The sequence below is a fragment of the Tiliqua scincoides genome, chromosome 5, assembly GCF_035046505.1.
Source record: "Tiliqua scincoides isolate rTilSci1 chromosome 5, rTilSci1.hap2, whole genome shotgun sequence".
NCBI classification, from domain to species: Eukaryota; Metazoa; Chordata; class Lepidosauria; order Squamata; family Scincidae; genus Tiliqua; species Tiliqua scincoides.
The window spans coordinates 115,903,760-115,925,924 of record NC_089825.1 but is presented as its reverse complement, the minus strand read 5'-3'; the positions used below and the strand labels follow the sequence as shown (position 1 = coordinate 115,925,924).

At 43.1% G+C, this 22,165-nt stretch overlaps 2 protein-coding genes across 2 annotated transcripts; one reads left to right on the top strand and one right to left on the bottom strand.

Annotated features, from left to right (window-relative positions):
- Window positions 1-238: 238 nt before the first annotated feature.
- Window positions 239-7,752, bottom strand: LOC136653332 (vomeronasal type-2 receptor 26-like). Its single transcript, XM_066630242.1, has 6 exons — window positions 7,727-7,752; window positions 6,199-6,490; window positions 4,771-5,613; window positions 3,721-3,948; window positions 2,679-2,805; window positions 239-1,149 (listed from the first exon to the last, which is right to left on the bottom strand). Exons 1-6 carry the CDS (start codon window positions 7,750-7,752, stop codon window positions 239-241), a joined length of 2,427 nt encoding a protein of 808 aa, XP_066486339.1.
- Window positions 7,753-12,419: 4,667 nt separating this feature from the next.
- On the top strand, window positions 12,420-21,490 carry LOC136653331 (vomeronasal type-2 receptor 26-like). Its single transcript, XM_066630241.1, has 6 exons — window positions 12,420-12,427; window positions 15,036-15,327; window positions 16,096-16,947; window positions 17,645-17,872; window positions 20,040-20,166; window positions 20,592-21,490. The coding sequence occupies exons 1-6, from the start codon at window positions 12,420-12,422 to the stop codon at window positions 21,488-21,490; spliced, it is 2,406 nt and encodes an 801-aa protein (XP_066486338.1).
- Window positions 21,491-22,165: the final 675 nt, after the last annotated feature.

Here is a 22,165-nt window from a genome sequence, read left to right as displayed (position 1 = left end):
CTACTGAAAACCACCGAAAAGGCAAGGGATGATCTAAGAGAGTGGTACATGGAAACTATACCATAGAGACACGGTCTCTGTGTGAGTGAGTGAGGGGGGGAGCACAAGTTTATGCATGTCTACTCAGAAGTAAGTCCCACTGAGTTCAATGGGACTTATTACTAGGTAAGAGGGTATAGGATCGCAGTCGTAGTGAGTGAGAGAAAAATTCCAAGGACATCATCATACATCCTTGAGACTATATTTTGCAGCTTTTTTTTCTTATTAGCTGTTCCTTTTTGTTCAGCTCAGGCCTCAGCACAATAATATAGCACTTAGGGAAGAATATGAAACCGAGCAGCCCAGCAGTGGAGGCCAGAATTGAGAAGATCTCTACAGCTACCATGTGCTTTCCCTTCGTGCTCAGGTAGGTTGGAACAAAGGAGATCCAAACACTGCAAAAGACCAACATGCTGAAAGTGATGAACTTGGCTTCGTTGAAACTGTCAGGTAACTTCCGGGCAAGGAATGCCACAGAAAAACAGACAATGGCCAGGAAGCCCATGTAGCCCAGGACACAGTAAAACATACTAGATGACCCCTCGTTACATTCTAAGACAATTTCTGTGCTCTGAGCATCCATGTTAGCATCTGGAAATGAGGGAGAGGTTGCCAACCACACAGCACAAATGCTGGCTTGAATCAGGGAGCAGGAAAGAACAATGGAGTTGGACAATCTTTTCCCCACCCACTTCCTCATTCTGCTCCCTGGTTTGGTGGCCATGAAAGCCAGCACCACCGTGATGGTCTTTGCCAGCACACAAGAAACAGCCACTGAGAAGACGATGCCAAAGGTAGTCTGTCGGACCAGGCACAGCACCTTCGTAGGTGGGCCAATGAACAGCAATGTGCAAAGAAAGCAGAGCAGCAGGGAGACGAGGAGGGCGTAGGTGAGTTCCTGATTGTTGGCTTTGACAATGGGAGTGTCTTGGTACCGCAGAAAGACTCTTAGAACCAAAGCTGTGAACAAAGAAAAGAGAAGTGCCAAAACAGCTAAAATGATCCCCAATGGCTCTTTGTAAGACAGAAAGCTTATATCCTTGGGGATGCATATGTCCTGCTTCTGGGTGGGATATCGATCATCTGGGCATTTTAAACAATTATCCATATCTGAAAATGAAAATATCTAGTCTCAGTTTTCTCAGCTACATAATAGTTGCCTTTATCCAGTTACACAAGAGAATCATGATAGTAAAGAGTTATATGGGCAGGATCATTATAGATTATACTCTATTTTATAAAATATATACATTTTTATTAGTTTCCTCCTTTTAGATCATTCTTATAGCCTCAAGTATGCACATGATAAATACATTTATAGTTGTGGCCTTAATCCAGAGAAAACCCATTTGTCTTTCTTGAGGCATGATTTGAATATTTTTTTTCTTCAATGACTTCTCCTTAAGCTTCTGTGTAAATTTCTGTGATATTCTGTTAAGTACAATGGAGTGGAGTGCAAGAATTACACCTTTATAATATAAAATGGCAGCATTTATATTTTGCTTTTTAGAGTTCAAATTAAAGACTGGAACTCTACAGAAATCTCATTGATCTACTACATGAACAAACAGCTCAATCCCATTCCCAGTGATTCAATAGTATGTGGTTGTGTCAACAGAGCCAGGGCTGGCACCGCCACTTGTCCTCCACCCACCCCTATGACCATCTGACCCAAAATGGGCCCCCTGGAAGCAGTTAGCAGTGACTTCATCACATCACTATCACCTACTTCTGGGAGCCATGCTTTGTGACAGGCACCCTCAGTCCTGGGCATTCTTGCTTATTATTCTGGTGAGTAGAGGGCCTGCATCTCAATGAACCCATATTAGTTATGTAGATGGCATAAGTTTGAGGAGAAGAAGGGGGTGTGATGGACAGCAAAGGAGGGAATAACATTCCAGTGCAAGTTGCTGCCACTGGGATCCACTCCCTCCCCTGAACTGTCCCAGCTCCTCTCCCTCTCCACCCTGACGCTCACCTGACTGCCAGTGACCCACCCATGGTGCCAACCTACCTGCTCCATCATGATGTCTGCGCAATTCTGGCATGAATGGGGAATCACTGGCCAGTTTTTCCAGCAGCTCCATCATACACATTCTGCATGATGACAGTGTGACATTTGAGCAGTTGCTGGGTTTTTTATGATAGCAGATTAGATTGGGCCCAAACAATTGGGCCATTAGGTTGCTTGTTCATATGGAAATTTTGTATACTACATTATTATTATTATTATTATTATTATTATTATTATTATTATTATTATTATTATTAATTTATACCCCGCCTTTTTGCCCAACGGGCACACAAGGCGGCTTACAAACACTTTAAAAATACAACATTAAAAACAATCATTAAAAACAATTTACAATAATTAAAAAATTTTCATATAAAAATTGGTTTTTCATATAAAAAGCAAGAAGCAAGAACACCAGCCAGCCTGTCAACAATTAAAAGCTTTTTGAAATAAAAAAGTCTTCAGTCCACGCCGAAACATTAGCAACGAGGGAGCAGTTCTCAGTTCTAAGGGGAGGGTATTCCACAGTTCGGGGGCCACCACCGAGAAGGCCCTCTTCCTGGCCGCCACCCCTCTCACATCTCTTAGTGGCAGCACAGTCAAAAGGGCCCCCCACATTACTTACCCTTCTGGCTTGAAATCTTCCCTTCTGGACATGGAATGCAATCATAACAGCAAAATGGCTTCCCTTCTTGTTTTCTCTTGCTGTAACCAGGGTGGCAGCTCTCTGTACAGACCGAAAGGGGCAATACCTGCTCAATGCATACACATGTATACACAAATGAGATTATTACCATTCAGAAAACATGATAGGGGAACTTTCATTCAATGCAGTTGAGCAAGATGGTTTGCTGATATAGAATAACAGCAGGCACAATACTCTGGCATGCAACTTATGCTTTCCAATGCATACAAATGTGTTCCAAAAATGATGTCCAGTACTTAGAGCTAAGTTGTTGCTGCTGCAGTCCTTGAGGTCACTCTCATTCTGGCTCTAGGTAATTGCAGCATCTTTCACCAAGTTAAAACTAACACCATTCTTTGTATATTTCTGTTCAAGGCTGAATGATCACCTTCTCTTTAATTCTTTTCCAGCTTCTCCACATTATTTTCAAGTCATTCAGCTAGTACAGCACTCCAGCAAAAACTTCAGCAATGGCAGAAGGCATGTGCCAACATGTTATTTGTCTTATAGAAACTCAACTGGTGTTTCTTCGAAATTCTAATATATTTCTCCTCAGAAAGCAACCTCAAAAATGCATTACAACATTCTTCCTCTTTTTCTTCTTTTTCTTCTTATTCTTCAAATTTCAGTGTGGTTGACATTCTTAGGGCACAATCTTAACCAGGTCTACTCAAAAGTACGTCCTATTTTGTTCAATGGGGCTTACTCTCAGAAAAGTGTGGTTAGGATTGCAGCCTTAATCACAGATACTCTAATGTGAACTTAGCGAGGGCTACAGCACAGTCATAAAAGTACCAGATTTGATCCTTGATCTATCTGGGTAGGACAGAGAAAAGACCCACCTGAAAATCTGGAGACCCACTGACCCACTGTCAGTTTTGACAGTACTGAATTGATGGACTAAGAATATCAGGATATCCTCTACACCATGAATGAGATCTAGTATTCAGTCATAATTGGTGCATTTTCTAAATTGCAGTACCTGGTTAAAACTTTTGTGCCATGTGATGGCATCACCATGAATGGTGAACATTTTATCAGGAGGTGCCTGGAGATCCAGCTTCCCGACTTTCACTCTCAGAAAGGACTGGTTTGGGAATGTGACCCAATTGATAATATCAAATCCTGCCACCAGTTCACCATTCTGATTGAAATAAACTTCATCTCCAGCAGTGTTGTTAAAATGAACTCTCCTCAGAAATTGGTGGAGCTAGACAGAGTAGGTAAACAAAAAACTGGTGATGTAAACATACTCCAAGCACCAGTCATTTATTAGTTTAGGTTTCAATCCAGGGCCAGCTCCTTACTCACTAGGTGCCATAAACATGCTTGATGACACATTTACGGCACCAAGCACCAGTGCTAGAGCTCATTGCTGGCAAATTTCAAAATTAGTAAGTAGCATAACTCACTATACCTCTCACTGTATTAAGTGGCTCATTCAACATTCCTGAGTTATGAAAGAGGATTCCAAAAGCATGCAAGATATATTCTGAAACATCTCAACAGCACAAAGAGTACTTGCAAAAGGTACAAACTGCACATGAAAAGGAAGTAAGGAACTGTATTGATTGAACACATTTCTGTCAAACCTTTCCTGACAGATTCATCCTGATGACTTCTTAAGAACATAAGAACAGCCCTGCTGGATCAGGCCATAGGCCCATCTAGCTCAGCTTCTGGTACCTCACAGTGGCCCACCAAATGCCCCAGGGAGCACACAAGACAGCACAAGACCTGCCTCTTGGTGCCCTCCCTTGCATCTGGTATTCTGACATAAACCATTTTCAAGTAACTCCCCAGAATACAAGTGCAACAAAATGCAATTTAAACGAAGAGCTGTATTAAACCTTTTACAGAAGATATTGACAACTCAATAAAAAAATAGTTTTGAAAAATGAGTATATGGTATTTCTAGAGAACAGGGAGAAGGAGTTGGATAAGAGTTCATTTGAAAAAAGAAAAAAAAGAGAAACTTTTGTCTATCCATATGAAGACGTATATGTTATACGTACTCACAGACAGACATTACCTGCCATGGCTGTATATCCCAAAGACTCAGTCTTCCTCCATTCACCACAGCTCTGTGCTGCATTTGGTGCATTTGTACAGCATGTAAGGCATGGGCCACAGCATAGACTGCATTGTAGATGCTGTAGCTATGGCCAATCATATTCATTTCAAAGAAGGCCCCTGGAAGGTTCTCTAAGTTCTCCATGCCCGTGCAAATATCCCCTTTCACTTTGCCCAGACCAGAGTTTGGCCACACGCAGTTGAATACCTGCTCCCAAACCTCCCTGAGGAAAATGTCTTCTTTGACACTGGAAGGGTTTCGGCTCTGAATGAAGTTTTGGTAGCCCAAGATGTTATTTGAGTGGATTGTGAAAGACAGAGCCCCATGAATGGTTTGTATATCCCAACTTCGTTGATAATGCAATGATGTGAGCTCCATTTGGGCTGTCATAATCCACACTTTGCCTTTTGGCTTCATTGTCACCATTCCCATTTCTGGTAAATGTAGCAGCCATCTCAAATGCAAAATAGATTTTTCATAGACCACCACCACACTGGCATTGCTCTTCATGACAATGTGATACATTTTGGTCAGCCAAACTAGGTCTTTAGGATGGTAAATGATGTTGAGTCTTTCCAAGAAGGCAACACAGGTGCCATGCTGGAGAAATACTGTACTCATTGTTTGCACAAACCTTTCTCCGTTCTCATCATTTTTTGCAAGAATGCCAACCCATATCCATCTGAAATGCAGAAAGAGGAGAAGAATTCCTTTATACTGGTAATCTTCATTTAAGGCCATCTGGTAGAAGGGAACAGACTCAATGCTCTCATTCATCCCTGGAGCAGAGCCATATGTGAACTACAGAATGGCAAAATGAATAGGTACAGAAAAGATCAGTGAGGAAGAAAGAGATAGAGAAATGTTTTTTTTTAATGAATTAATATCATGGCTTTGCTTTTTTGTGAGTAGGCCCAGTGGCATTGTTAGGGGGGTGCCATGCACAGAGAGGGTGGTGGGGACATCACTACTGGCCAAAATTGGTAAAATCTTAGAATTTTTGAATAAATACCATCATGTTATATATATATTCCATGCAGAATGCAACAAAACAAAACAAAACAAACCATGTTGAAATATCTATATCCTATCAAAAGTTATAGCAAAAAAAACAACAACAGTGGGGGTGCGGCAATGGTGCATCACCATGCCCATCACATGGGGCATTGCCCTGCCCATTGCATGGAGTGACAATGCTGGTGTCAAGGAGTAACATGCTGGTCTCCCATGCCAGGTGGCACAAATCCTAGCAACACCACTGAGTAGGCCACATGTATATTAGAAATTTCTATGTCCCTCTCTGTATGTATAACACATCTGGAAAGAAAAAAAATAGCATATATGACTTTCTCCCTTCCCCTTTGTCACTTTGCCCATATATTGTACCTGTGGGACTTTATAGGTACCCAGGATGTTTGCCATGCTGAGCGAGATTTGAGAGTGAAGACCCCCGATGACTGATATGAGGTTGTTCCGGATGCCACACTTGTAGTTGGGGATAAATTTATTCCGGGTGGAGAGAAGTTCCATTGTGGCTTGATAGGTCCACCATTCTTTGGAGTAGCTTTCATAGATGTGGAAGCCCAAGGTGACATTGGGTAAGAGCTGGTGGTTTTCATTAATCCCCTTCACAGCAAATATCAAGGCCAGGATATGCTGATAATTCTTTGTTATCACACTGCAATGATAATTGTATGCACCATCAGAGGACATCCAACAATTTGTACAATAATTAACACTGATTTGTGATCCATTATGTGCACAAATGAGCACAGATGTTCCAGATATGAAATGAAGTGGGGATGGAGAACTACTACTTGCTTTATATCTGCTTCCTGGTGCCAGTAAACCTATGCATATAGACAGAAACACAGTGGATAATAGCCTGTGAGTGTAACACATGGTTTGTTTTTTTTCCCAAGCATCCCTTTGGCCACCTCCATCAAGGCAGGGTATATACAGATCAGCTTAAAATGTCCTTCTCTCACCTATTACAGGAGATGTTGCTTCACATGCTAGGTTATGTTGGGCCCCATACAAATAACAACTCTATGACAGTGTCTCTCAGCCAGTGGTATGGGTACCACCAAGTGGTACTTGAAGTGGTGTCTGGTGGTACTTGCAGGACCCTTGCCATCCACCAGCAAGACTAGGAATGTGACACAACAAACAGCAGCAGGAAGCTTGGTTCCATGGGCAGAGCTCCACTGCATGCTTTTCCATGCTCAAAAAAGCCCTCCTGTCCACCCCGAGCCTCTTACTGATGTTTGTTGTCTCGCAGTTGGTCTCCCAAACCAGAAGTAACTGGTGATGTCAGTGCCAGTTATTTCTGGTGGTACTTTGAATAGGTAGACCCTGTGAAGTGGTACGGCGGAGAACAAACATTGAGAAACACTGCTCTATGGGGATCTTCAGCCATAGAGAATGCAGTGCTACCAGTGTGGCATTTGGGCACACAAAGCTGAATATCAATTGTTTTATAAAATATAAAGATATAGTTAGGGGACTGATTGGTGGAGGAACCCAAGTATTGGGGAAGTTCAGAGAGTGACAACAGTTACAAGAGCTGCAGCAGGATGAGCACCTGCAATCACAACCATGTCCACAGAATCAATGGAAAGAAATTTGGTTGTACAGCTGTATCTTCCAGGTAGGGTACAGAAAAATGAAAAATTCCACCCTCTCCGAGCCACTGCCAGTTTGTGTTGACAATACTGACCTAGATGAATCAAAAGTCTGATTCAGTTTAAGGCAGCTTAAGGTCCTATGAGCTTATAAATTGTGAGATTTCCATACTTGCTTGCCTTCTCCGAAAAGATGGTTATACTGTACTGAGGTTAGCTTTGGTGCAAATTAGGCTGCAATCCGATATACTCTTATCTGGGTGCAAGCCCTGTTGAACAGTGGGACTTACATCCAAATAAGCCTGTTTAGGATCATGCCGGTAATGCATTCATCATTCAATCATGGGTATATGAATGAATGACCATCAACAAAAATTCTTAAATAAATTAGAAATCCTAATTTAAAAAAAAAAACTTATATGATATATCTGCACAGTTTGTGCAGGAGAGAGCTATAGAGTATGACCCATGCAAAACAAGAAAAAAAAATAACACTGGTTAAAATGTTTCAGTTCATCTTGGGAATATTTAGCATGGGTAGAATGACACTTCTCTTTCCATTGTTAAGGGGGGGGTTCACTCTTTGAGCAATTCTGTTCCTACAGGAAAATTCAATAAGCAGTTATCTTAGGGGATAAAAATCTGGTCCCAGTCCAACTGTGTGTTCTTTGTGTACTGATACCCACTGGCTACTCTTGGAGTAGTATATTAGTACTTGCATCCCTTCACTAAAGTCAGAGATGTGCAGTTTTGATCCCATGTTCGCTCTTACTAGAAAAAGGAGTCCTTGCACTGCTGAAATGAATTTTAATCTTTCGAACTGGCCTACCTGATAATATGAGCTGGGCAGATAGAAATTAGAAAAAGGAGGAAAAAGAGCAGCAACAAAAACAACAACAATCCCTAACTCCTTACAAGAATGGGTCAGTCGATGACTGATGGGGGCATTCCTGGAAGATTTCTGACTGCCTAGGTAGGAGGACAAGAGACACAGTGCCACCAATGATGAGGTCACCTGGTTGAAAATACTTGCGAAGAATAGGCCGAGGAGCACGAATAATGCATTTTGCAGTTTGACTGTTGCATGTCACATGAGGCAGCAGCAGTAGAAGCCAAACTATTAATACAACCATCTTAAAAGTAGATTTTCCCTGTACACAGAGTGCCTGGTTTCCACATCATCCTTAAAGCCTCCAAGGTGGAATTAACCCAATCTGAATGGCCCAATCACTTCTGTTCCTGTGTTAGATTGGATCCTGAAAATCAAAATTCAGTTCATAAAACATTCCCCCTGCTCCCTAACTGCAGATCTGAACGTTACCTGAGGTATTTATACTATTATACTATTCATTACACTCTTGGTTCTTTTCTACTGGGCCTCTGGAAGGAACTTTAGCTAGGAACTTAATTAATCTTCATCATTTTGATAATTATAGAGTAGAACGAGACTCTCGTGCAAATTGGGCTATCTCTGCGGCATTGCTGAAGAAAATATGTTTGTTACCACTGAACACAAGTTTTCACTAACTGGTCAGTAGAAGTCCAAAAAATGGATCAGTTTGGACAGAAGCACAGGAAGAAATGGCCACCAGAAAATGAGAAGAGAATTTTTGCTGCTGCTGTTATTGTATAAACACAGTTTCTGCTCACATGTAGTTTACTTTTATGAATTGCTGCCTATAGTTAAAGTATGTGTTGCCACTGCTGGGGGGTGTTGTGCCTAACCTTGGGATGGAGGCAGAACTTCAGGGCTATGGCTTCTTCTGGTGCCATACAAAATGAAACCCTATCATCTCTAGCACTATTTAAAGCAACATGGCACCTGTCCCCTGGCCCTGAGTTGCACTAGCAATTTTTCCCATCGGTCTGCACTTGACTTGGGTTCCTGCCTATGTGGCACCAGAATATTCATTCATTCTAGAATTCATTAAAAACAGGGGTGGCCAACTTTAGGGCTCCTGGATCTTTAACAACTGTGTACAGGAGAGAATTTCAGCAGGTGCAGCTGTCATTTGTGAGATGACAAGTTTCACCTGCTGAAATTGTCTCTTTTACACAATTGTTAAAGATCCAGGAGCCCTAAAGTTGAAAGGTTGGCCACCCCAACATAGAATATGGTGACTGCTGCTAAGGAAGCGAGGGTAATGAAGGAAAGGAGTAATTGTTTAGCCTTGAAGAGCCACCAGGGTGGGGGTGGGGGTGCTTACGTTTGTCTCCCTGAGCTTTGATACTTGAATGACAGGGACCAAATCCCCTTTGACCCTTGCCTTCTTTTGCCCACCTATAGCCTTGAAGCCTAGCTGTTGGTAATTTAGGGAGGCTTCCCTCAGCACAGCATAGCCAAGCTTATTGATGCGGGCCCAATATAGGATTGGGCTATTAATTTGGTGTCTCCTGGGAATAGTGTTACAAACTCTGCCAACTGTGACTGAGTGTATCCCTGAGGATATTTATTTCCAACATGATTTCCAGTTTCTAGATTTCCTGTTATGTAGGGGGCCATAAAATTTCTGATGGCCTTGCTGCATTCAGTAGTCCCCTGGGGATTGATGCTGATTTCTGGAGACTCCAAACCAATTCCAGCTGGTTGGCAACCCTAGCAAGGGAGCATCCAGCTTGATGGGGAGGAAAGTCTCATGCCATGTAGGGATCCCCCCTCTCTTGCCCAGCATAAGTCCCTCTCTTTCACCAACTTGTGGATTGAAAGGAGAGAGGAAATGACACTAGCTGGAACTGAGATTGATATTAAGCAAAAGATTCAAACTGCCTGCTTACTGGAAAGGTCTGGAATTAACAGACACTTCTCACTGCAAATGCTATGTCACTACAATTTGAGTCCATCCCATAGTTTGTGGACCAAGACCCGAGACTGACATGCAACACAAGATATTTTCTGTAGCTACTGAAAGCCATTACAGAGGAATCTGTTTTCCAATTCAATCCTCATATATGGATTAGGGTACCACATGTCAAGAAGATCAGTATCCCACCAGAGAACAAAATCTGTGCATTTTCAGAGCTGTCTCTTTTTTTGTCTTATAAAGAGCCTTTGGGGATCGGTTCAAATATTTTCACAATTTCCTTTTCTTTCATCACAACTCTGGTCCTGGCAGCATTTGTTAAACCCCATGGTACTCCTGCTGTCAAAGCCATCGACCAGAAGTTACCAACATTATCCATCCACTCTATTTCCAGAGTGTATTTGTATTTATTGGCCAGCCTAAGAAAATTACTTGTCTCTTCCAACAAACTGCTTTTGGCATTTTCTTCTCAGTGGCTATATCTTGTATATTGGCAAAAGCTATCACTGTAATTCTGGCTTTCATAGCCACCAAGCCTGGAAGGAGGATGAGGAAGTGAGTGGCATAAGGACTAGCCAACTTCATTGTTCATTCCTCTTCCCTAATCCAAGCAGGCATCCATACTGTTTGGCTGGCAACCTATCCACCATTCCCAGATGTTTACATTAACTTAGTAGATGAAGAAATTGTGCTACAATATAATGCAGAGCCATCGACTATGTTTTACTGTGTCTTGAGCTACATGGGCTTCCTAGTTATCATTAGATTCTCTGTGGCATTTCTAGCAAGGAAGCAACCTAACAGGTTCAATAAAGCCAAATTCATCACTTGAGACATGTGTTTTGCAATATGTGGCTAACCTTTGCTCCAAAATATCTAAGCGTAAAGGGAACATATGTGGTGGCTGTAGAGCTTTTTTCCATCTTAGCCTCTGGTATTGGGTTACTGGGTTGCATTTTCTTACCCAAATGTGACATTATTTTCCTGAGGCCTGAACAACAAAGATTAATCAGGAGAAGAGGTGACTGAAGTTATGAATCATTTCAGAATCAAACAGGAAGTAATGTGGAAGATCAATATCTTCTGAAATATTTTCCAAAGCTTAAAAGCAGGCTCAAGAGTTGTGGGTTGATGTTCAATCAGGAGCAGAGTTCTGGATGAATTCCCCCTTTCTGGTACCTTCTTCCTATAGTTACCAATAGTTTCAGGTCCTAACTTTTGTCAAAATTCCAAGTGACTGAATATACTGCCTCAAAGGTTTTATGGTCCCCTACACAACTGGAAACCCACCCAACCCTTGTGCCTGGAAATGAAACGCTTTAGTACTATAAGACTGGAATTATTTATCTCCCTACCACTTTAGGTTTGGATTTCCATAGGTCTCTTAACCCTTATGACCCAACACGAAAAGGTTTTATATTCCATGTGATGGAAAATAGGCATGATAAAGGGGATGACAACTGTATTCAAACAGGCATTATTTCTCATATGTGGGCTCCAAATCCCATAGGATCACAGAGACTTTAGAAATCCCAGTGTCAAGTAGAACAGGACAAAAATTATTCTGTATGGGCATCTATTCCAATTGCATAGTTATTAGAGGTAAGCTTTTCATGATGCAGCAGAAGACATAAAACCATCATGGTGGAACATCTGGGAATGAAAGATTTGACAGAAGATGGGACTTCCTGTAAGGCTATTAGGGAACACAGGGACAGACAGAAGGAAAAAAGTATCCTTTCTTTTCATGATTCTGTGTTCATGTACAATAACATGAAGACATTTGAACCTGCCATGTGTGCTAATAAGGAAGAAAGCAACCAAGTGAAGAAATTAGATGCCAACTAGCTACTTTCATTCCAGACACAACTCTCATTTTACTATGATGCTGTCCCAGGGTCTTGCTCGGATTCTCTCCCCTTATCCAGCTTTAGAATATTTTCAGCCATGAAACTTTTTAGAACACTTAAGAACAAAAAACAATAATTTATTTAGAGCCCAATCCTGTGTTCAGCGGCATGGCTTCGTGGCACCGAGCACTGTCGCAAACGTGCCTTACGGCACGTTTGCAAGCCTCTCTGCCAGGCTCCTGCCCATACTAGCCCAGCACCAGCTGGTACTGGGTTAGCGTGGGGCGGTCGCCCAGCTTCTGTGGCTTGGCGGTCTCCTGGACCGCCAAGCCATGGCACGGTAAGCGGGGCCTAGGACAGGGGCAGGGAGGAGGCGTTCTGGGGAGGGGGGAGGCCGGCGGGGGCGGAGAGAGGGCGGGGACAAGGCGTCATGCGGAGGCATGATGTGGGGAGGGAGGTGGGCTGGAGGGGTGCCAGGGGCACCACCTTTTGGATGGTGGTAAAGTGAGTAGCCCCATTGCGAGGCTGCTTCCAAAAGTCCCATTCTCCCAAGGTGCCTCACGCAGTAACCCGGGGCGTGCAGGATCCAGCGCAAGCTGTTCTCGATGCCGCCGAGCCTGGGTGCCCCGGGCAGCTCAGGATTGGGCTGCCCATCTGCTACACATGATGTTGATTTTAATCTGCTACACATGGTGTCACGAAAGCCTCAGTTCCTTGGGGAAATAGTTACATGACCTGTCACTTCTAAATGGATAAACTGTAATTTTTACCAAGATTCCCCATGGATTTTCTTAATTATATACCCTGTCATTATCCTTTTCACAAGGGTTCCTTGTGGATTTCCAGTAGCTAATAGAGGTCAAAATAAGTGCAAACAACCCCATCCCAACACACCCCAACACAAAAATATTGTGTTTTGTCATTCTCAACTGGAGTGACAGTGATAAGGCTTGGTCACTAACAGTGCCTGATAGTATTCCGCTCAGTATATTTATGACAGGTTTGGGCTTCATAACAAAGTAGAGACAATTGCCGTCAAAAACAGATTGGTGTAGTCAGGCCATTTTATAATGCTTGGCAGAAAATGTGGGGGCTGCATTTGGAGGGCACCAAATTCCTCAGCATGGTAGTGATGGAAATACTGTTGTTGCTGCTGCTGTTACCTTGTACTGAGCTGCAGGAGCATATTTTCAATTGTGCCTTCCATAACCCCATCCTTAGACCTGACAAGTATCATAAGGCAGGGGACCTCATGATTGGTGGGACTGCGTCGCAGCTGGTGGTATTTCTGGAACCCTATATTTTCAGGGTATTCCCCACTCCTGATACTGATTCTCCCACGTAAGGAATTATTTCATGAACTTGTGACTAGTTACTGTTTTTAGTTTATTAAAATAGTACTATAAAACCGAGCTAAAATGACTTAGGACACAATCCTAACCCCTTTCCAGCACTGACATAAGGGCAATGCAGCTCTGAGGTAAGGGAACAAACATTCCCTTACTTCGAGGAGGCCTCCGTGAGTGACACCCAACTGAAGGATGCAGCACCTGTCCCATTGGCACCGCTATGCCGGTGCTGGAAAGGAATGACATGAGGGGTTAGGATTGTGCCCTTAATGGAACCAAAAACTGCATAACAATATCTTTTAAGTTTAACCAAAGCTAAACTCACTCAATGGTTCATTGTGATTAGGAGCAAAGATAACTTCTTGGGTATACACTTTGGGTTCTTAGTCTCTAAAATGCATTTAGGAATGGGAAAGAAAAAATATGGTTAACAGCAACTTGAACAGGAAGTGGCATTTCTGTACTGTTGTTGTAATGTAAGGTTTTCAGTCCGTGTGGAAGCTTTCTTCTGAGAAAAGACGTCTTGCTACAGAGCAGGGCAACTTTCCATAATTGGAAGGAAACCAATTGGTATAGCTGAGGAAAATATAGACAGTTGCTTCTTGGCAGTAAAGTTATGCTACTGGGTTGGAGATCCATTTGTAACTAGTTAATAATCACGCACTGCTAAAATCTGTATAGCAAATGTTGGGAGGGGGGTATAGGTTGCAATCCTATGCACAATTCCTGAGAGTAAGTTCAATGAGCATAATGAAACTTAATTTTGATGGAACTTGCATACTATGGCATTGCTAATTTTCCTTGATTTATAGCCTGGTTCTAAGGATACAAACTACTGACATGTGTCTACTAACGTAACTTGTATCTAAATCATACCTAGAATTATTCCCTTATTTTCATCATTTGCTTCCCATTTCTGTCTATCCAGGCTCTCCTCCTCATAGCAGCTTGTCATTGCGATCGTTGCTCTTATAGCTATTTCATCATTGACTTTCATCTCTTCTCACGTGCTGTCATTTTTCAGTTTGCTTTCTAGTGCAATCATGGCTTCTATTTCCCAGACACTGCATCTCCTTCTATTGTATATTCCAACCAAAATATATATAAAATGATGAATAATTTAGCATTGTATTTTATAGTTTGAATTCAGAGGTCTCTTTCCTTCTGACAGAGGAAGGAAATCTTTGGGGTCAATTTTGTGCATCTACCTTCTTATGGCCTCCATCCCTGCATATTTAGATATGCCCTTGTTCATCATCAAAATAATATTGGATCTAAATTATCAGTCCAAGCTTTCATTGAATCTTTGATTTTTCGTCCATTATGTATTATCCCTTCCTTTTGAAACATCTGCATAGACAGGATTACTGATGAATTTTATTACAATAAATATAGAAGTGTATCTTGGATTATGAAATTATTTTGAAATTACAGCAAACAGGACATGCCAGTTGACACTGACTTCACCTCTCTGTGATTCTGAATTTCCAGTATGTCTATACTGCATTTTGCTGTTATGTAGAAAAATTGCAGGAGCACTACAAGAATTTCATACCGCTGGTGTATACTCCTTGACACACCATCTAACTTCTATTTCAGGATCATTACAAAGAATTACCAGCAGGTCCTGGCCATGGGATTTGCTGTGACTGAAATCAACGAAAATTCCAACCTTTCACCCAACATTTCCTTGGGATTTCACCTCTCTGAGACCTATTTCAGTCAACGGAGAATGTACCAAACCATAATGGAATTGTTCTCCACCCAGCATAGATTTGTCCCCAACTATCAGTGTAACACTGAGAGCAATGTGATAGCTGTCATCGGGGGACTGGGCTCTGAAACTTCACACCTTTTGGCTGATATGTTGGAAGTCTACAAACTGCCACAGGTAGAGGGGGCCCATGGAGCACAGAGTTTTAACACATGAGACACAGAATTTGCTTTTCCCTTGCCTTTCTGGAAAGGTAGTGTGGTGTGAGTGTGCATTTAAAGAAAAAGTTTAACTGGAGTTGACACCTAGAGTTCATCCCATATTCAAAGAAGAAATTCAGTTTCAGAGAAACAACAACAACAACTTCCTGGTGCAGCCTCATTATTTTAGGTAGACTCAACAGCCCAATCCTACTGACCCCACACACGGTGATGCAGTAGCACTAGCAGAGCCTCTGCTGCACCCTGCAGGGGTGTTCTGGCTCCTGGAGGTCTCCTCAGGAAAAGAAGACATTTGTACCCTTGTCATGGGCTAAGCCCCAGCAGCTACTATGGGTTAACTTAGATATACGCCAATGATATCACTGAAATAAGTCTGCACTGACATGTGCAAGTGGATCAGGACTGGCAAGAGGGTTTGAATGAAGCAGGGGCACCACTGTCCCCCTCTCGGGCTTGATCCACCCATCCCTACCCCCTTCCTGCCCAATTTCTCCACACCCACATTCCACCCTTCCCCTACCCTGCAGCCTCTCCTGCTGACTTACTTGCTCCAGCAAATAGCAGGAGAGTTGAAGATGTGGGAGGAAGGCACCGGCATTCCTGGAAGCGTGCAATGTAGTGTGCTGCTGTAGTAGCTTTTATGACTGGCCAACAGAAGAGGAGTGCTACCAGCAGGAGAAAAGTATAGGACTGGGTTGTTAATTTGTCTTATTTCTTCTCTTAGTTCACCTATGGGGATTTTGGCTTAATGCTTAACCGTCAATCGCATTCCCTTCCTTTATACTGGATGGTTCCAAATGAAGTCCATCAGTACATTGCAATAGTCCGACTCCTTCAGCATTTTTCATGGAGGTGGGTGGGTCTCATGACCATGGATGACAACAGTGGAGAATTCTTCCTGAAAAGCCTCTTACCAATCCTTTACGAAAGTAACATCTGCCCAGCCTTCACCGAGAGAATTTCTGTGTTCGGTTTCTTTGAAGAATTCTTAGAAGTGCAACAAAAGTGGAAGGAAACATTTTTAGTTATTATGAGAAGCAAAGCTAATGCTGTTGTTCTCCATGGAGAAACTAAGGCCATGATCTCTTTGAGAGGGTTGCTACGCCAAGGAGAATCAGACTATGAGACAGCTCTGGGTAAAGTGTGGATTCTGTCTGCCCAGCTGGATTTTGCAACCATGGCCATGCACAGGGATTGGGATATACAAGCCTTCCATGGGGCCTTAGCCTTCACAGCTCACTCACGTGAAGTCCCGGGATTCCAACATTTTCTTCAGAACTTAAACCCTCATTTGGTTACCGGATACGACTTTTTCCAAACCTTTTGGGAGCAAGTATTTGGGTGTTCCTTTTCCAATTACAATCTGGATATTGAGGAAGCATGCACAGGGAAAGAGAAACTGGAGAATGTTCCTGGGCCTTTCTTTGAAATGAGCATGACTGGCCATAGCTATAGTATCTATAATGCTGCCTATGCTGTGGCAAGTGCTTTACATGCCTTGTCCTCATCCAGTGTTAAATCCAGATTAAGGGTGGACAGAGGGAGGGTGAAATACCAGATTATAAAGCCATGGCAGGTAATAGGTCTTGGGGGGGGGGATGTCCTGCATGATCGCAAGCAATCAACAATATGGGGTTGTGATAATATTATGCATAGAAGAATTGTATTGATCTCACAGTCTGAATAAAAGCCATATGCAGTCTTTCTGCAGCTGTCCTCAGAACTGTAAATGCCAATTAGTAGATTGATTTTTATACAGATGAATTATAGAAAAATTGTTGACTGATGGGATAGCAGAAGCTATCTTTGCTGATTCAAATTTTGTCATCTCTACTTCTAAATCAAAGTGAAATTGAAAATATTTTCATAAATCTATTCTAAAATAATAGATACTACAAGTCAGTTTTATTCTTGCTGACGGCCGAATTTTAATTAGAATTAGGATGCCATTTCCATTTGTCATAAATGGGCGTATGGCGGTGTGGAGGTAAGCTAGGAGTGGGGGCAGGAATTGTTGCGAGGATGGCTGAACAGGGTGGAGAATGGAAGAAATGGGGATGTTCCTAGGTGAGGAGGAGGTTGGTGGAAGACTGGAAGACAGGGGTGCTCAGAGGCACTGACATTCACTGGATCCTAACCTTGTTCCTTATCACAGCCGTTTTGGCAGGGAGGGATTTAGTTATGATTGGATGCTCAGTTGTATCAAGGTGAGGTGTATTAAAAATTGAAGGAGAGTCATATCTTAGTCTTCCTTCCTTCCTTCCTTCCTTTAGCTCCATTCCTTTCTGCGGAGCATCTCATTTAACAACGGCGTGGGAGAAACCATACAATTAAATGAGAATGGGGAATGTACGGTGGGGTTTGATATTACCAATGTGGTCACTTTCCCAAACCACTCCTTTGCTCGAGTCAAAGTTGGAAGGATGAATCCCTGGGTTCCTCCAGACAAAGGTTTCAGCATTGATGACAATGACATTGAGTGGCACCAAAGTTTTAACCAGGTGAGATGACAATGTAATGGAGAATTATTGTGTCTCAGGGCTGATCATGATTGTCTTCAGCCCAGTATGCTTATATCATTTTTTGATGGCTTGAACTTAACAAGGTCTGAATGCACTGTAAATTAGTACCTGTTGGGACAATAATTGCTTTGCTGTCTATGTCTGGTGGGCAAACTGTGACCTGCAAGTCACATGTGACCTCTAATGTACAGCTCAAGGAAATATGTTGACTGAGCTCCTGTTTGCATCACAATTAATATAAAAAGTAATTTAAAAAAAATCAAGCTTTGTAATTGTTTACCAGGTATAAAGTGAGAGTCCACTTGATTAAAACATAATGTTCTTGGTGAGTAACTATATTTAAGAAATTAAATGCTTCTTAAATGTTGTGGCTTTCAAACATTTTAGAACGTCTGAGAATACCAGAAGCAGTGAGTGGCAGTGCTAGTGTGACACCAGACCATGCAGACACACTGGTGCCAGGAAGTTGGTGCAGGGGTGGGTGGGTGTAGGCCAAATGAGGCAAGGAGGAGGAAAATGGGGATGAGATGGGGTTGTGTCAAGGGCAGGAAGGGGGTGGCTATCAGCAGTAGCAGCTCTGCCAATTTCCTACCCTGCTTCCTGGAATTGTTCCACCTCTCTATGTCCACTTGTATCTGTGACAGCAAAAGAAATGGTGCAGATGAAAGGGGAGTCATTGAGGCAGCAGAGGCTTGCACCAGGTTAAGGGAACAAAAGTTACCTTGCGGTCACCTTCAGGCCTGCCTCCCACTGGATGCAGTGTGCGCTCTCGTTAGCACAGCTGCATCAAGAGTTGGGAGTTAAGTAGGATTGTTCTGTTATTTGCTTAACTGTAGGTTTCCCCTCAATCCCTTCTACATTAATTAATGACTGAATTAAATAAATAATGGCCCAATCCTAACTAGGATCAGGCCATCACGTCAAGGGGTTTACCACAGTGGAACAGAGGCAGCAGCACTAGAGGAGCACCAATGTAGCCCTTCATCCCCACTGGTGCTGAAAACCCCACAGAGGGGGTATAGGTAGGTGGAATTGGGCAGAGGGTATCTAGAATGGGGAGGGGGTGGGAAGAGGGTGGGAATAGGCTACAATGGCTCCGGCAATATAGATTTTGTCCTCCATTCCGCCCCAGACATTCTTCCTTCCATCTACATCAGGGGTGCCCAAACCCCGGCCCTGGGGCCACTTGCAGCCCTCGAGGCCTCTCAATGCAGCCCTCAGAGAGCCCCCAATCTCCAATGAGCCTCTGGCGCTCTGGAGATTTGTTGGAGCCCACACTGGCCTGACGCAAATGCTCTCAGTGTGAGGGCAACTGTTTGACGTCTCACGTGAGCTTTGGGATGCGGGCTCCCTCCACTGCTTGCTGTTTCACGTCTGTGATGCTGTAGTGGCAGCAAAGGAAAGGCCAGCCTTGCTTTGTGCAAGGCCTTTTATAAGCCTCAAGTTATTGCAAGACCTTCATTCATTCATATAAGTTCATCTTTAATATATTCATTTATGTAAACTTAACATAAATTTATTCAAATATTAAATATAAATTAATTCTTTTTTTCCCCCGGCCCCCGACTCAGTGTCAGAAAGATGATGTGGCCCTCCTGCCAAAGACTTTGGACACCCCTGATCTACATGAACAGTCTGCTAGAGAGTTGGCACAGGTCTGAGAAGACCCATGTGGGAGTGGAGGTAAGTAAGTAAAAGAAATGTTTACTTACCTCTCCACCCCCATGTGGTCTCCTACCAGACTCATTAGGCAGCAGAGCCCAGCATTTAGTTAGGATTGGGCTATAAGCAAATTGTGAAATCTATTAGCTTCCAAAGTCTTGCCTCATCTTTTATCACATGAGTATGTGTGTGTGTGTTTTAATGGCTTGATCAGCACACTGAATCCAGAGCACATCATTTTATCCTGGTGACTTGAGGACCATGGGGCATTTTTCTTGTCTGACTTGATTCAGCTGGAAAGTAGAATAGCAAGATAGGAAGTTGCAAACAACAGCTGCACCCCATTGCATACGGAGCTGGAATAGCACCCTCTACCCTCAGCTCTGAGGTCTCTCTTCACAGTGGTCAGCAGCATATTGATTTGCAGTGAAATGGAACATGGAAAACCAAATGTTCACATCTCATACATCATTCCTGTGGCTAGGTGATGCCCCTTTCTCTCTGTAATGAAGACTGCCATCCTGGGAACCACAAGAAAAAGAAGGAAGGGGAGCCATTTTGCTGCTATGACTGTGTTCCATGCCCAGGAGGGAAGATTTCTAACCGGACAGGTAGAGTATGTACTAAATGCCGACACCTTCAGACTCCACCCAACAAAATGCACATTAACTCATCAGTGAGGCAACCTCTGCAGATCCTTCTTCACAAACCTTTACAATGAAATGAATGCGAAGTCTGTGTGAATAGAAATGCTAGGTGAGGCTAGCACTGATGCCGGATGATGGTTTGGCACGATCCCCCCCATCCCCGGCTGAAGCAGCTGCCATTAAGCTGCAGGTAGGCAGGTAGGCAGGCAGGCCAGCAGATAGCCAGAGCTGACTCATGCTTCACTGGTGACTGTCACCCCATAGCTTGAAAGCCAAATCATTCAGTAACACCTAAATCATGCAGTTCATTGAAGTAAAAAAGCAAGTTGCTGAAACACATAAGAACAACCTTTGAATCAGATCTAAAATTGCATCTCTTTTCTTCTCAGGGATGGAGTCCTGCACATTCTGTCTAGAAGATCACTATCCGAACAAAGAACAAAACCAGTGCATTCCAAAAGCGTTGACGTTCTTGGCATACGAAGACCCTTTAGGGATGGGTTTAGCCATGTTTGCTCTATTCTTTTCCTGGCTCACAGCTCTGGTATTAGGAGCATTTGTGAAGCATCACAGCACTCCCATCGTCAAAGCCAACAACCGGAACCTCACCTACACTCTCCTCATCTCCCTCCTTCTCTGCTTCCTTTCTGCACTACTCTTCATTGGACAACCAGACAAGCTGGTTTGTCTCTTCAGACAAATTGCCTTTGGCATTGTCTTCTCAGTGGCTGTATCTTGTGTGTTGGCCAAAACCATCACAGTTGTTCTGGCTTTCATGGCCACCAAACCAGGAAGTGGCATGAGGAAATGGGTGGGGAAGAAAATGGCTACTTCCATTATTCTTGGCGGCTCCCTTGTCCAAGTAGGCATTTGTGCTGTGTGGCTGTCAAGTTTTCCCCCATTCCCAGATGTTGACTACCAGTCGGATGAAGCAATGGTACTGGAATGCAATGAGGGATGTGTGACAATGTTCTACTGTGTCTTGGGCTACATGGGCTTCCTGGCTACTGTGAGTTTTTCTGTGGCTTTCCTGGCCAGGAAGCTCCCTGACAGCTTCAATGAAGCCAAGTTCATCACTTTCAGCATGTTGGTCTTCTGCAGTGTTTGGCTGTCCTTTGTTCCAACCTATCTGAGCACTAAGGGGAAATCTATGGTAGCGGTGGAGATCTTCTCCATCTTAGCCTCCACATTGGGGCTGTTGGGTTGCATCTTTTTTCCTAAATGCTACATTATTGTGCTGAGGCCAGAGCTGAACAAAAGAGATAATTTAACAAAAAGAAAAGCATAAACAGTAACTAATTTTAGAATGAGGGTTTTTGTTTTTTTTTTCATAGTGTTTACTGACCTGGGAATCAAAGACCTCCATCCTACTTATCCACTTACCTCCCTGTTTGACATCTGTTATAACACATTAAAAAATATATATAGTAGCGATTGTCAAAAATGTTTCTCTGTTTCTTTCAAAAATGTCTCAAAAATAGCTCTTAGTTTCCTTTGCTGCTTCAACAATATTTTGATTACAATTTAGTGCTGTTGAAGTTTGCAGAGAGGAAACGGACAGGCATACTGGCTGCAATGCATTTTGGCTTACAAAGCAGCTGTAGCATAGCTGCAAAGTAACAGGCAGCCCAATTCCAAGAGGCTGCTTGGCCTCTGCTGTATCCAATGCCAGTTAGGAAGAGGCTGGAGGGGAATGTTTTCCTTTTTACCCTGAGCAGTGCTGCTTCACCCTGCCCAACGGGGCTACTTGAAGCTGCGCAAGCTAAATCATTAGGGCAAATGGGCAAATCTGGGTAGCCCCATGTAGGGATTCCAGCACACAGCAGAGGCCTCCCATCCCGGGCCTGTTCCAGCCACCCCATCCTGTTATACCCCTCCCTGCCTCTGCTCTCCTCCATTCTCCGAGCAGCAGTGCTATTATGTATTATTTATTTATTTTCCACATTTTTATACCACCCTTCCT

Bases quoted from the DNA above. Each gene is read 5' to 3' on its own strand.
- LOC136653332 (XM_066630242.1), bottom strand. From the start codon at position 7,752: ATGATCCTAAACAGGCTTATTTGGAT. The intron at 6,491-7,726 runs GTAAGTCCCACT...TTATCATTGCAG, and splicing joins CTAAACAGGCTTATTTGGAT to TGTGATAACAAAGAATTATC. The intron at 3,949-4,770 runs GTAATGTCTGTC...TACTCTGTCTAG, and splicing joins GGGATATACAGCCATGGCAG to CTCCACCAATTTCTGAGGAG.
- LOC136653331 (XM_066630241.1), top strand. The intron at 16,948-17,644 runs GTAATAGGTCTT...TCCTTCCTTTAG, and splicing joins AGATTATAAAGCCATGGCAG to CTCCATTCCTTTCTGCGGAG. The intron at 17,873-20,039 runs GTGAGATGACAA...TCCTGTGGCTAG, and splicing joins GGCACCAAAGTTTTAACCAG to GTGATGCCCCTTTCTCTCTG.